This window comes from Macaca thibetana, chromosome 5, assembly GCF_024542745.1.
Source record: "Macaca thibetana thibetana isolate TM-01 chromosome 5, ASM2454274v1, whole genome shotgun sequence".
Taxonomy (NCBI): Eukaryota; Metazoa; Chordata; class Mammalia; order Primates; family Cercopithecidae; genus Macaca; species Macaca thibetana.
The window spans coordinates 161,112,767-161,127,643 of NC_065582.1; the positions used below are offsets into that span (position 1 = coordinate 161,112,767).

The 14,877-nt window shown below is 44.2% G+C and overlaps 1 protein-coding gene across 2 annotated transcripts in view; it reads left to right on the forward strand.

The window, feature by feature from the left end:
• Nucleotides 1–14,877, forward strand: part of SEL1L3 (SEL1L family member 3) — a 117,946-nt gene that overhangs the window by 44,007 nt on the left and 59,062 nt on the right. For both annotated transcript variants that reach the window (XM_050790674.1, XM_050790673.1), the window contains exons 8-9: nucleotides 1,082–1,214; nucleotides 2,755–2,895. In XM_050790674.1, the coding sequence (XP_050646631.1) occupies nucleotides 1,082–1,214; nucleotides 2,755–2,895 (274 nt within the window). The remainder of the gene's footprint in view (nucleotides 1–1,081; nucleotides 1,215–2,754; nucleotides 2,896–14,877) is intronic.

The following is a 14,877-nucleotide window of genomic DNA, read 5'->3' on the forward strand; positions in this document are numbered from 1 at the left end:
AGAAATCTGCTTAATATCGACCAGGCGTGGTGGCTCACACCTGTAATCCCAGCGCTTTGGAAGGCTGAGGCAGGCAGATCACTTGAGGTCAGGAGTTTGAGACCAGCCAACATGGTGAAACCCCGTCTCTACTAAAAATACAAAAGTTAGCTGGATGTGCTCACTTGAACCCAGAAGGCGGAAGTTGCAGTGAGCCAAGATTGTGCCACTGCACTCCAGCCTGGGTGACAAGAGCAAGACTATCTCAAAAAAAAAAAAAGAAACGTACTTAATATCATGAACAGTACATATACATATACATACATATATTCAAACACAAAATGGAAACAAAATTATTCTAAGAATACGTACCCTTGCTATATTCAATGCACGCTGATATTTTGTGTTCTACTTTATAAAAACAAAAACCACCACCAAGACTCTGTAGGTTACCACCCGCTGAAATAACTATGTGACCCTCTAATGGGTCCCAGCCTCTATTTTGAAGCACACGGAGTTAAGTCCCTTGTTCCTGAGGAGCTCCCTTTTGGGATCTTAAACAAGGAATTCATGAAAGAATACAATACATGCTTAAATTTAGATGTGTTTGGGAGTGCTGAGGCAGGAACGGGTACATCGGCCCGCAAGTGAGATGGGGTGAGTCGCTAGGGGGGCCTGTCCTGAAGCCACAGCCTTGCACCCAGCTCTTGGAGGTTGCAGAAGAGGGGAGGAGGGCTCTTTGATGCAGCAGGCACATCATGAGTACTTGCGTCTTTTCGTGGGAATTGAAGGGGGAGGTGAGTGTGATTTTCTAGGGACAGAGTGCAGCCAGAGAAAAGAAGAGGGAAGAGTCCCAGTTTCTGGGAAATTCATTTAAGAAGCTGGACACAAAGAGAAGCTGGAGGGAAGCCGTCAGAGCTGGCATGTCCTTGAATTAATATCAATGACCTTGCTTTGCAAATCCAGAGTGGATGATATGTGTACAAACAGGCCACCTGGAGATGTCAGTGGGAGAATGAAGTCAACCCGAACACATTTTCCTAGAGGTGGATGGACATTTGATGACAATTGTTGTTCATTTGACTTTCTTGCCTTCTTGTAGATTTTTAATCCCCTCCTTGAGAAGCAACTTGCTGAACAAATCAAGTTATATTATGAAAGGTGTGCTGAGGTTCAAGAAATAGTATCTGTGTATGCATCCGCAGCACCGCGCGGGGGCGAGAGACAAGAAGCATGTAAGTGTTGAGCTTCAGGGGAGCTGTTTTAAGCTCTGTGCATTTGCATAAACACATGTTTGGCTTCTCCATAATGGGATTAAAATTGAACATATATGACCTGGCTCGCATACCAGCCGGGACAAGTGTGACCTTGAGCCCTCCACTGGTGGATACAGGTGAAATTGTACATTCTACCTGGATTCTACCAAGACCAATGACAGTCAAGAAGAACCAAAACATCTTATAGCTCCAACCATAAAAATCTAGTTTACAAGTACAAATGAAAGCGAGTGTTTTGTGCCTCGCATGGCATTATTCCCATCCATAAGGCCAGCCTAAGAAAATAAAAATGAATTGGAAAATAAATTAATCATTAGAAATGTTTCCCCATCAGTGCACTTTTGTTTTGGGCCATTAATATCTGAATATTACCTTTCAGAAATGTTGAACGGTGACTTTGTTGTTTGGAGTTCGGTTTTATTTTTTAAATCCTTGAAATTGACTCATTCTCGAAGACATCGGTAATTTTTAACAGAAGGAATGAATTTCAAATAGACTGCTTCATGCGTGCTCATATTTGCACAGACATCCTTTTACTCACCCAGGGTGTTTATCAGTTACAAAACTTGGTCCTGTCTGGTCCGCCAGTGTTCCAACTTGGATCTAGCACTTACACATTTCTCTGTGATGCGGATCTTGCTGTTTGATATGGTGGCACTAGAGTTACTCACATATGTTCCATCTGGAAGAGAAATTCCTGTGGGGCCTTTGCCATCAGCAAAAGCAAATTGAGTATTTCAGTCCTGCCCATATGCCTCTCCATCTCCAGAGCGGAACTTCTCATTCCAGGTCGTGGAGGGAAGGATGCATCTCAGACATGCCCCGGTCCAATAGGGTTCACATGAAATGGTCCCATGTAGTGATTAGAGATGGTGACGGGTGAGTGTGGAAAGAAAGTGCTTCTGCAATTCAATTTAAGAATAGGCTATACTGGTCTCCAGCTGCTGCTCTCACTGCTGAATCATCCGGAAAATATGATGCTGTCAAGCGGAGGGGGAAGATATATAGGAATAGTAATAACCCAAAGAGGAAAGAAACTGACTTGGGTAACTTATGTACTATCAGGAGACATACCCTGAGATGGAAGGCCAGGCATACACACCCATCTGTTTGGTGGCATTAGGAAGATTTTCCTACCATCTTCAACTGCCTTGCCTCCCTGGGGGTCTTTGTGCTTTGCTCCTCAACTCAAATGCCAAGAAAATGGCCTAGATATTGGCCTCCTGGGGACCAGTCAGAGGCCAGCTGCTCATTCTGTAGAATTATTCAACAGCCATCAGCAACTTTGGCACATTTCTCATGGACTTGGCTCTGAATTTGTGACCTGGAGGCAAAAGCATCATAGCCAATTTCAAATCCCAAAAGGACCCAAACCAACATCCAGTAATGGCAAGTCTGGCCTCTTCTTTCTAGTTCCTCTTAGGACCAAGGGCTTTAGGGAGGTGAGTCTTATCTTCTGCTAAAGGGTGTGATGTCTTCTGTTTCCTCTTCTGTGTAGGCCACCTCCACAACTCCTACCTGGACCTCCAGCGCAAGTATGGGAGACCCTCGATGTGCAGAGCCTTCCCCTGGGAGAAGGAGCTGAAAGACAAACACCCCAGCTTGTTCCAGGCATTACTGGAGATAGATTTGCTGACCGGTAATTGAGTCTTTGCCTCGGCTTTGGGCACTGGTTAGAAAGGCTCCTTGTTTTTCTCTGTTTCACTCACCCTCTTTGGTGATTTAGGCCTTAAAGTTATTTTTAACCCTAAGGTTTTAGCTTAATTTCAAATTTAAATTCTGCCCTTGTATGTCCACAACTCTCGATATATCTGTGCACACTTCCAACACTAAATGCAAAAACTTAAATTTAGGAATTGCTCAAGCAGTTCTTTATTTAAAGCCAAGGCCACAAATGGACAGCCTGCAGCCAGAGCCAGCCCCCAGATGCAGTTGATTTGGAAAATACCTTGTTGTATATGTTAAAAAAAAAAAAAAAAAAAAAAAAAGTAGTTATGTGTATCTAAAAAGCTTGTACGAAAATGCAAATTTCTAGCTTTTTTTAAAAAAGAAAAAACCAAAGATCTGGCAAGACTGGGCATTTCTCTTGTGTGGCAGCAATTGTGGAGGTGAGGCTCAGACCAGGCATACCTTGCCCGCCCACAGCACCTCCTGTCTATTTCGTCACCTCCTGCTTACTTCATTCATGGATCTGACCCATGTGAGCCCACAGGCACTTGAACTTGGGACCTCTGATTTGAAGTACACTTTCAGCATCATCTCAGGAATCTGCATAAACTTCCCAGGGATGCCACCAGCTTCTCTGCAGGCCCATTGCAATTTGGGTTTGCTTAGTAATTCCGTGCATCCTCCAGGGCCATGAGGGATCTTAAAACCATGCCTGTTAGGAAGAGGAAAGGCAGCTGGAGATGTTCAGCCTGGTGAAGAGGATCCTAGCAGGGAGTTGCCAACTGTCTTAGTGGTGGGAGGCAACTCCACGTAGTCCTGGGCATAGAACCAGATCTTGAGTTGGGGCGATGCAGAAAGTGACTTCTGCCTCATGTAGGATTGGTGTCTTACATCGCACCCACTGCCTAAGAATGGCAGTGTCTAACAGCATAGATTTCCTTTGCCAACAGTGACCCTCCTGCAAAGAATTCAAGTCATATAGGATATTTTATCATTCATTCTTCTGATGCTCACTCAGTGACTACTCAGTACCTTGGCTAGACTTCAGAGATACGTGAAGTAACACAATGCTTCTGTCCTTGAGGAATGGACTTGAAAGCAAAGAAAAATAGTAATGCATTTTATTAAAGGTATAGAAGCTAATGGTGGAGACACAAAGAAAGGAGTGGTCAGTTCTACCTGGAGGGCTGAGGCGTTCTGGGAAGGCTTCCTGGAAGAGGAGACACTGGGACTGATTCTTGAAAGGCCAGCAGGTGTTTGCCAGATAAGAGAGTTGGGGGTGGGAATTGCAGGCAGAGCAGACCCTGAGAGGTGGTAACAGCACAGCGTGTCGCATGATGGTGCTGTGACAATGGGGAGGCAGGAGAAGCCCTGCAAAGTGATTATTCCAATGAGGGCTCAGACACCATCCTGAAGTTTGGGCTTTACCTTTCAGGTGACAGGGACCTGTTGAAGGGCTTCAGGCAACAAGAAGAGGCATAGTGAGATCTGGGATTTTGAGGTCACGGCAGGGAGGTGAACTAGAAGGGCGTGGAGCTGGAAGAAGGGAATGTATTGCCATGGTCCCTCGAGGAGAGGATGCAGGCCTGAGTGGGACATGGTGACAGGAACGGAGCTGAAGGATGTAGAGACGGGCTCTGAGGGACTCCATAGCTGCTTGGATGTGGGCACAAAGGATAAGTAGGCTGTGTCATGTTGTATGATGAGTGGCGTAGCCTCTGGAGCCAGCTGACCTGGGTCCAATTTTAACATTCACTAGCTGTGTGATTTGGGCAAGTTACTTAATTTCTCTGAGCCTTAGTTTCTTCATCTGCAAAATGGGGATGATAATACTATCTGTCTTCTAGTGTTGGCTTCAATAAATCGAGAGACATATAGATATGTATACATATATAGGTATATGTATGTATATGTGTGTGCATATGTGTATATAATATCATATATATGTATATTACATTATATAACATATAAAATATAATATAATATATAATATACAAATGTTATATTATAATATATATTATATAAGTATTATCTATTATAGAATATATATTATTATATAAGTATTTTATATATATAAAATATACTTAGAACAGTTTCAGCACATGGTAAGCCTTACATAAGCAGGGTTTTTCAATCTCACAATATGGACATTTCGGACTGTAGAATTTTTTTTGTTGGGGAATGTCCTGTGTATTGTGGGATGTTTAGCAGCATTTCGGGACTCCACAACTAGATACAGATAGCACCCTCCCCATATCCCTCCTCTCCAAAAACATCTCCAGGTATTGGCAAATGCTCCCAAGTCCGTAGGGAGGCCAAATCACCCCCAGCTGAGAACCACTGCTATGTCAATGTTATTGCTCTTATTACTGGGCAGAGATAATTCCAGGTTTCCGCTGGATGGCTGTCTGGAGGTGATGAAGCCCCGTGCCCCAAGATCCGCAAACAGGAGAGGGAGATGCACGTTGGACAGTTTAGGCTAAATGGGCTAAGACCACATCCACACCAACATTGTTTTTATGCGAGTTCCGATCCTACTTAAAAATAGTTTGGCTGATTGGAAACAGGAGCACATCCTTTTTACAAAACTTTCTTTTAAAAGTAAATACTATCTATGAGAATGTTTTCATGTTATTGTTGCAGATCAAAATTTTGTTTATAAGAATTTAGAATGATTTATTTTCCATGGTGGTCTGGCAATGAAATCTAATGAAAAACCCCAATCAGAAGTCCCCTTACCTTAAGACTCCCTGGGTATGGGTGCTGCAGAACCACTAGATTCCCACGCAGTGAGCCTGTTCCACTGACCTCTGTTAGGAGTCTGGGGCCCCCATCAGTGGGGAGAGAGGGGGACCCAAAGCTGGATTTGCCACTTTAGGACCCACCGTTTGTGCTTAAACTGCCTTTGGGGTCTTCTGGTGCCAAATTAGAACAGCCCCAAGGAGCTTCCCCTGAGGGACCATACCTGCCAGCCTCCCCTGCCACCACATCCTCTGCTTCCAGAGGCACATGGCCAGCTGCCTTCCTCTTCTCTCGGCCTTTCCCTGGCCTAGGAGCTGGCAGGGAGGGAGAGCGGAAGTTTAGGTGAATTTCTAGAACCAAGCCCCGGGACCCATTCGCCTTCAGCGCCTCTTTTTCTAGGTCACATTGGAAGGACTGGGGAGCCTTCTGTAGCGGTAGGGCGTATACTCCTTAAGGTCATCTCTCTACCTGGCACAGGGCCCTTGCTTGGGCTATCATAACATCTTCAGCAAACCTGGGAGAAGACTGGTGTCTTGTATTGCACCCAGTTTCCTAACAAGGCTGAGAGAAAAAAAAAAAAAAAAAACGATTTTGCAAATTGAGGGTAAAAAAAAAAAAAAGAATTTATATTTCCAGCACGTCTTTACTCTGATCTCCTATAAAAAGAACCATAGTAAGACGAGTGTGACGCTATTGCCGTTCTCAGTTCCTCAAATACCCTTCGTTCCAAGTTCGTCCTGCCCACAGTGTCTGGCCCTAGCTGGCTCCGGCGGGCTTCAGATGACTCTAGTTAATAGGAACTGTGTTTGCGTTCTATTTTCTGCTGCTGCCCTGACCTGTCCTGTCCTGTTGATTAATAGACTTTATTAGAACATCCTCATCATATTACATTTTTCATATCTGAGATAAGCTGTAAGAATGGATTCAGGCATGAGATGTTTGATGCTTGGAATTCTTACTGTGGGAACTGAATAGGCGCAGTAACAAAGATAAGGAATTTAACTGAGTGGGTGTGTTCTGAAGTTACTCACAACCTTTCATTCATTCATTTACTGAACAAGCATTGACTGAATGCCCCCTACGAGCCAGGATAGCATTAAAATGGGGCTGTGTTTTGAATGAGAGTCATTTAGGCTAACGTAAAAGAAAACATCAGCTCCCATAGTTTCCCCAAAGGGCTTTAATTTGTGGAATTTTTTTTTCTGGAATTTTTAACAAATAAGATGACATCATGGAGCAAGAGAAAATGGGCTCTAATTTCTGGTTCTGTCTGAGAGTCATCTTCTTCCCTGCCAGCAGCTTTTCTTCATAGACACAGCCAGCACTCCACTTCCAGGCCGCTACATACGCACGTTTCAGACCTGAAAGTGTTTCTTCCCCCCACACTGTGTGATTTTAGATGGATCATCTGCTCACTATCTCAGCCAACAACACACTTCAAAGCAGAGATGAGAACATTGCAGGGGGTAGAGAGTGGGGAGGCTTCGGCTTCATTAACAGCCAGTGGGGAGTGGAAGAGTGTCCTCCACATTCCTGTCCAGTGAGGTCAGCACCTTTGAGTTGTGTCCAGAATAACCGTATTCTTCTGCTACAAAAGAGAGTCGCCAAATATTTACACTTTTCCTCTTTAAGGGCTGTGATTTATCTTTTAAAATTCTTATTCGTGCCAGAATACACATAACAAAATTTGCCATCTGAACCAGTTTTAGGTGTACATAGTTCAGCAGTGTAAAGGATATTCACATTCTTGTGCCTCAGAGTTCCACAACTCTTTTCTTGCAAAACCGAAAATTCATACTCAGTAAACATCTACCCATTGCCTCCATCCCAAACCCTGGGAGCCATCATCCTGCTTTTTTTTTCTATGAGTTTGACTGCTTTAGGTACCTCGTGTAAGTGGTATCTCACACAGTATTTGTCTTTTGGTGACTGGTTTATTTCACTTAGCATAATGTCCTCAAGGTTCATCTCTGTTGCAGTGTGTGTTAGAATTTCCTTTCATCTTAAGGCTGAATGGTATTTCATGACATGTTTATACCACACTTTATTTATCCATTCATCCATCGATGGACACTTGGGTTGCTTCCACCCCTTGACTATTGTGAATAACTTTGCTAAGAATATGGGTCTACAAATATCTCTTTAGAACCATGCTTTCATTTTCTGTTGGAGATATACTGTATCCAGAAGCAAAATTTCTGGGTCATATAGTAATTCTACGTTTAGTTTTTTGAGAAACCTCCATGCTGTCTTCCACGGCAGCTGCGCGCTTTATATTCCCTCCAACGGTGCACAAGGGTTCCAATTTCTCCACATCCTCAGAAACACTTGTTATTTCCTGTTTTGTTTGGTTGTTTGCTCTTTTTTTTTGAGACAGAGTCTTACTCTGTCGCCCAGGCTGGAGTGCAGTGACGGATCTCGGCTCACCACAACTTCTGCCTCCTGGGTTCAAGCGATTCTCCTGCCTCAGCCTCCTGAGTAGCTGAGATTACAGGCATGCGCCACCCCACCCAGCTAATTTTTGTATGTTTAGTAGAGATGGGGTTTCACCATGTTGGCCAGGCTGGTCTTGAACTCCTGACCTCAAGTGATCCGCCTGCCTCAGTCTCCCAAAGTGCTGTGATTACAGGCATGAGCCACTGCACCTAGCCTTTTTTTTTTTTTTTTTTTTTTGTCTGAGACAGAGTTTTGCTCTTGTTGCCCAAGCTAGAGTGCAATGGCGCAATCTTGGCTTACTGCAACCTCCGCCTCCTGGATTCAAGCGATTCTCTTGCCTCAGCCTCCTGAGTAACTGGGATTACAGATGTCCGCCACCACACCTGGCTGATGTTCTGTATTTTTAGTAGAGACAGGGGTTTTGCCATGTTGGCCAGGCTGGTCTCGAACTCCTGACCTCAGTTGATCTCCCTGCCTTGGCCTCCCAAAGTGCTCGGATTTCAGTTGTGAGCTCCTGCACTCAACCCTTTGGGATGTCTTTGAGGACATCTAAGCTGTACTGTGAAATCAGGAAAGTCGACAGTCATTATGCAGGATGGTAGTTCTGGTAAAGAGGATGCCTACACAGTGGCAAGGGGGGCATCGGAGAAGAGCCATCTGCCTGGGGAGACAGGAGAGATGACGTGAGGAGAGGTATCTAAGTGGGAACATAACAGCTGTTTGCCAGGCAGGCAAACTGAGGAGTGTGGGCGGATGAGGTATGTTCCTTGGTGAGTATGGGGCACAAACACACCATGTGTGGTCATATAGAAGAAGGATCACTTCACTAACATATGGCATAGGCAGCTAACTTATGCCTAGCACTGTTGCAGGTGCTGTCGAGAATTCAGAGTATAAGTTGGATCCTTCCACTTCTTGCACCACCCTTAACAAGCTTGCCACAGAGTGAGCGACGGAGACACGTGTAGGATCAAATGGTGAAACTCAAGGCAGAGTAAGATGAGCTTTATTCAGGCGAACCTATTCCCCAGGTCCATATGGTATCTTTCTGTCCACTAAGTTCTTTCGTAGACATTATGTCACTTTATAAAAGCATTGCATTTTAAATTCCGGTTAAACCAGACTTTCTCCAATATATAAATTACTGCACAAAAATAAATTATACCTCACAGCCATGAAGATGGCTATTATCAAAAAAAAAACAAAAAACAAAAAAACACCAGGGAAAAAAAACTCCTCAAAGACAGGAACAGTATCTAGGGTTTTGGGGGTTTTTGGTTTTTTATTTATTTGTTTGTTTTTTAAGACCCTTGCCTCAATAAGTATTTGTTGAGTAACTGAATGGCGGCAGCCCAAATGAATAAGTGATCTCACCTTAGTACTCAAAACATCTTTGTTGGGTCAACGAATCACTGAAGGAATGAGGAATTTGACTTCCAGGAGACCCAAGTTCAAGGTTTGTGCTAGTCAAGCGGCATCTCCGATCCAGACTGCTAAGAGATCTATGGGCTTACTCTGCTTCTTTCTACATTTCCCTCATTTCTTCCACTCTCTCTCAGCCTGTTTCCTCTGAGGAGCGACTGCTCTTTCTCGGTAGACACTTCTGTAAACATCGTTCTGTTTCTCAGGTCTACCAGGACGCTGTTTACCAGCTTTCTGCTGTCAACAGCAGTAGACCAGAATCCTGCTCAGGTCTGTGCACACTCATTTACAAAAGAATTCCAGAAATGTAGCCGTCATAGTTCTTGCTTTCATACCATCTGTAATCTAGTTGCTGAGATATACAGGTTCCAAGATGTAAAGTAGCCCCGAGATACCTGCAAACCTAGTTCAGGACTCGTGTACTGGGTGCATCCCAGCATGGTGCCAGGCCCTGGGGCTACCACAATGAAAATCGTGGACCAGCCCACACACAACTCTGTGCCAGGTGCCAGGGCGTGCAGAGGAGGGAGGCTCATTGAGAGTTGACAGCTGATGCGCTAACCTGGTATAAGACGCAGCTGTTCCCACTGGTGTTTTCCGCTCTGATGTATAACAGGACCCGTTCCTCGCCTGCAGGAGCGGGCACGCCTTTGAATTAAACATGGCGGGGCTACTCGGGGCGCCCAACTGCAGCGCATATAGATGTGGCCGAGTCCCCTTGCTGCCTCGGGCATTCCAGGGCCTCTGCTCTGCATCCTGATTTTCTTGCTTGGCACAGGGATTCTCCTGTACTGCTGTGACTCGTAGCTCACCACCGTCTAGACTCTTGGGTGGCATCCAACACGAGACCCCACGTTCAGGACTCTGGAGGAGGACTCTGATTGGTCAAACTCTATGTTGTTTCCTGGGGAACCTCTAATTCTCTAGGAAAATGGCTCCTGCCAGAGCATGGAAATTGCCCCATTAGCATTTGGGTTTTTTCTAATGCTAGTGCGGTGGTGTTTTAGTATGTGTGTTCTTTCATTATTGAAGAGTTGTGCTGGCCATTTCCTTTTACTTTCCTGTCACACCTTGCCTGTCAAAACCGAGCAGTTTGAATTCAAAAACCCTTTGAATGGGGCCCTGGCATCCAGAGAAGAGAGGCGATGAGGACTGGGCTGGTGAGAGGCTGCAGGGATGGCAGTGGCAGGCCGGGCTCTTGGTTGTGGTGGGGAGCAGTGAGGAAGGACACAAAGGCACTGAACAGGTGACATGAAGGTAGAGAGGGGAGGGGGGAACTGGGCAGCATGCCCCCAGGGACATCTGCCCCATGGCCAGACCTATTTATTACTTTCCTGCCTTTCATCTGCACTAGGCACCTCTGACCAAGGGAGTTGGTGCCTGTGGCTAAAGGAAGTCCAAGGTCTGCCAACAAATGGTTCTCTGAGATGGGGCCAGGTCCAAGGTTGGGCTCGGCTCCCTGGGTTGACACCATCTGCACCCCTTCAGGACCACTGCCTGCCTCTTGCCCCCAGGCTCTGGAGTGCTGAGTGTGGGGGCAGAGGTGTCCCCACACAATACGCCAAGGAGTGACTGGCTGCACTAGCGAAGCTCTACTTTGCTTTTTGACTTTATTTTTGCCAACAATTGTGATGTTTATTTGGAGACCTTAAAATGCAGAGTGGAGATGTTAGAAATACAATTATGTTACATAATAACATCGGGATACCGTTTCCTTTTAAGAGGGATACCGTTTCCTTTTAAGAGCTGCGTTCCCTGTTGTTTGTTGAAGAACCATCATCTTTATTATCTTTTTTAAAAAAGCATACATTATAGTTAAAAAAAAAAAATACACAGAGACACCAAGAAAACAAACAATGGGCTATGCTTTTCTTGCTCAGAGAATAACAGCTCTGAAAGGAGAGAGAGAGAGACAGAGAGAGAGAGAGAGATGGAGGAAGGAGGGAAGGAAAGGAAGAAGACAGGGAGGAAAATGACATGTGTAAAATCAGAAAATTTATAATGGGTCGGGAGCAGAGGCTTATACCTGTAATTCCATCCCTTTGGGAGGCCAATGCAGGAGGATCACTTGAGACCAGGAGTTCAAGACCAGCCTGAGTAACATAGCAAAGCCCTGTCTCTATTTAAAAAAAAAAAAAAAAAAAAAAAAAAAAAAAAAAAGGCTGGGCCCTGTAGCTCATGCCCGTAATCCCAGCACTTTGGTAGGCAGAAGTGGGTGGATTGCTTGAGGCCAGGAGTTCGAGACCAGCCTGGCCAACATGGCAAAACCCTGTCTTTACCAAAAAAAAAAAAAAAAAATTAGCCAGGTGTGGTGTGCATCCCTGTAATCCCAGTTACTTTGGAAGCTGAGGCAGGAGAATTGCTTGAACCCGGGAGGTGGAAGTTGCAGTGAGCCAAGATCATGCCACTGCACTCCAGTCTGGGCAACAGAGCAAGATTCTGTCTCGATAAAATAAAACAAAAAAGAAGAAAGAAAAGAAAATTTACACAGTATATAGAAAGATACAAATAGGCTTTTTTTTTTTTTTTTTTTTTTGAGGCAAAAGTCTCACTCTGTCACCTAGGCTGGAGTGCAGTGGCACGATCTTGGCTCACTGCAAGCTCCGCCTCCCAGGTTCACGCCATTCTCCTGCCTCAGCCTCCCGAGTAGCTGGGACTACAGACACTTGCCACTACACCCTGCTAAATGTTTTTTGTATTTTTAATAGAGACGGGGATTTCACCGTGTTAGCCAGGATGGTATGGATTTCCCGACCTCGTGATCCGCCCGCCTCAAGCCTCCCAAAGGCTGGGATTAGAGGTGTGAGCCACCGCGCCTGGCCCAAATAGGCTTTTTTTGAAAGAGAAAAATAAAACAGCCCATGAGCCCAATAAGGATCTCCAGGTCAGAGTGCAAATGAGGAATGCCCTGTGTTTTTACAAACCAGTCAACTTGGTGTAGATCATTCCTTTTAATAGTTAAGTGACATTTTCTCCTTTCCTTTTTTTCCCCTTTCAAACTTCTGCTTTGGATGCGTTACACCTTTCAGAAGCTTGAAACTAAAAATGACTTTCCTATTGATGTCTCCATTCCTCTCACAAGGAATGAGGTGCCTTTCTCCTCCTGAATTCTCAAACAGACGCTGGTCCCAGCTCCGGGGCCTCCAGCAAGTAGCCACCTTCTCATATTCTGCTTTCTGTCTATTCTAAAGATATGCACACAAACGGTGACCTCATGGTATTACTGTGAAAAAGGGGGAAAAAAGCAAAATAAACGATTCTGGGCTACATGGAAAATAGTAAGGGGTAATTAATGGTGGTGGTGGCTTTTGTTTCTTAGCTTTGGGTGCTGAAAGAAAGAAAATGGGAAAACAGCTTCTTCTATTTTGTTTGTTTGTTTCTTCATTAAACCATTAATCTCCATAAACAAGGCATGTTTTTAGTTACAGATTGACTAGAAAAAAATGCATATGCTAAGCCAGATGGGTGAAATTAACAGTTTCATTAAACTGACTTTAAAATAACCAGTTACACAACATCACCCAAGACAATATGCCTTTGCTTTTGAGCAACAGTTGGAATTCAAAGTTTACCAAATGTGCAAAATGAGCAGTTTTACCTTAGGATTATTATTTTTTATTGTATTTACTACTGCAGAAAATTATTTAGATTCTTTTTCAGGGAAAATACTCTTTGGTTATATTTCGGGGGCAGTTTTGCATTTCATGTACAAAAGAAATAACACAGCCCTTTCAAACTGCCTGTGTTTCAATCTGCAAAGTTTTTTTGTGCTAAAGATTTGAGCTTTGTGAAGGATTCCCTTTTTGCTCCTTATTCTCCAGCAATCTCAGCTACCTGGGCGCTCCTGCTAATGATTTCTGGGGTTCTGTGCCAGCGGTCGACAGGGCAAGTGTTTCATTTGAAGCTTCATTTGGTTTGGAGTCTCTTCCTCCTCTGAGCCTACAAAGTGCGGGTCCATGGGTACTCTGGCAAAACTCATCATCTTAGTTAGGCATTTGGCAGAGTAGGTGAGGCAGGGATGAATCGTTAACAAACGTTAATGTTGCTTTGCTGGGAATGTGCAGAGGGGCATCCAAGATGAGCACATAGTTAAAAGTAAACACATGAATAAGTGGCAGTGGAATTTATTTTGCAACTCTGAGTGCTACAGTGTCTACTGAATTCAGTGTATTCCAGGTTCTTATCACAGCTAAAGACTGGGTAGAATGGCCTTCTCTCAACTATGCAAAGGGAAAATCCAAGACAAGATTTCGCAGGCTGCTGGTGAAAAAGGGCGTTATCATGCAGATGTCATCCTAACAGATTAGCAGAGGGAAATGGAAATGTTGGAGGATGTTCAATGCCACGTTGTTGGTTATAGCAAAACCACTGGAAACAACCCAGGAGTCTAAAAATAGAGGCCTGGTAGGGAAAATGGTACAGCTATGGAATGCAATACTACTGAAGCATTAGAAAGAATGAGCTTCTGACAGCCCCAGGGAGTTATTCATAATGTGTAGTTAATTTAAAAAAGAAAGTCGAGAGTCAGAATCTACAATGGCATAATACGCCATTTTGGTAAAGAAAATGTGTATGTAGATATGTAAATAGATGTGGATATGAATTATTGTATATATGAAAGAAAAGTCTCAAAGCCTACATACCAAGCTTTTAATCGTTTTTAATCTTCATTATTAAAGAAAGACTGAGGGAGAGGGGATTTCTGTTTTTATTTTATACAAATCTGCATTGTTTGTTTGTTTTTTTTTTTTTAAACAACAAGCTGTTATTTCTCTGGGGAGTTTTAAAAAAATACAGAAAAAGGAACAAACTCCATTCGTTCAGTAAAGTGAATTTTTTCAGCACCTACTGTGCCAGGTACTTGGGATCAAAAAAGCAAAAGCAGAGCCAGGAGGTAGGCAGGAAGGAGTTCCAGGAGCCAGTAGCTAGAGGATGCCTTAGAGCTGGTGGAGGTGGTGGCTGCATCCTTCCCCACAGCTCAGGGTCTGCAAGCACAGGCACAGTGTCCCCCTCTCAGGGACACCCAACCCACCCATGTGTCCCCAGGCACCAGTACCCACTCATTGACGACGTGTCAGCATTCACAATGTCATCTGTGGGTCCTTCTGATCTCGACTTCCATTTTTAGCGTGGACCTCTGCAAGGAAATCGCCCTTCAGTAAACCCATCCCCAACCTTCCCACATTGGAGACTCTTCTCTGTTCAATCCTGATGAAGGACTGATAAGAGTGAGTCTCTCTCATTGCCTCCTGAGCTTTAAAAAAAATAACATTTTGATTTTTGATGGAATGAAGAAAGAAAAAAAATGTTGGACATAGTTTTTAGGCAGGTGAAATTTTAGTCAAGTTGACAT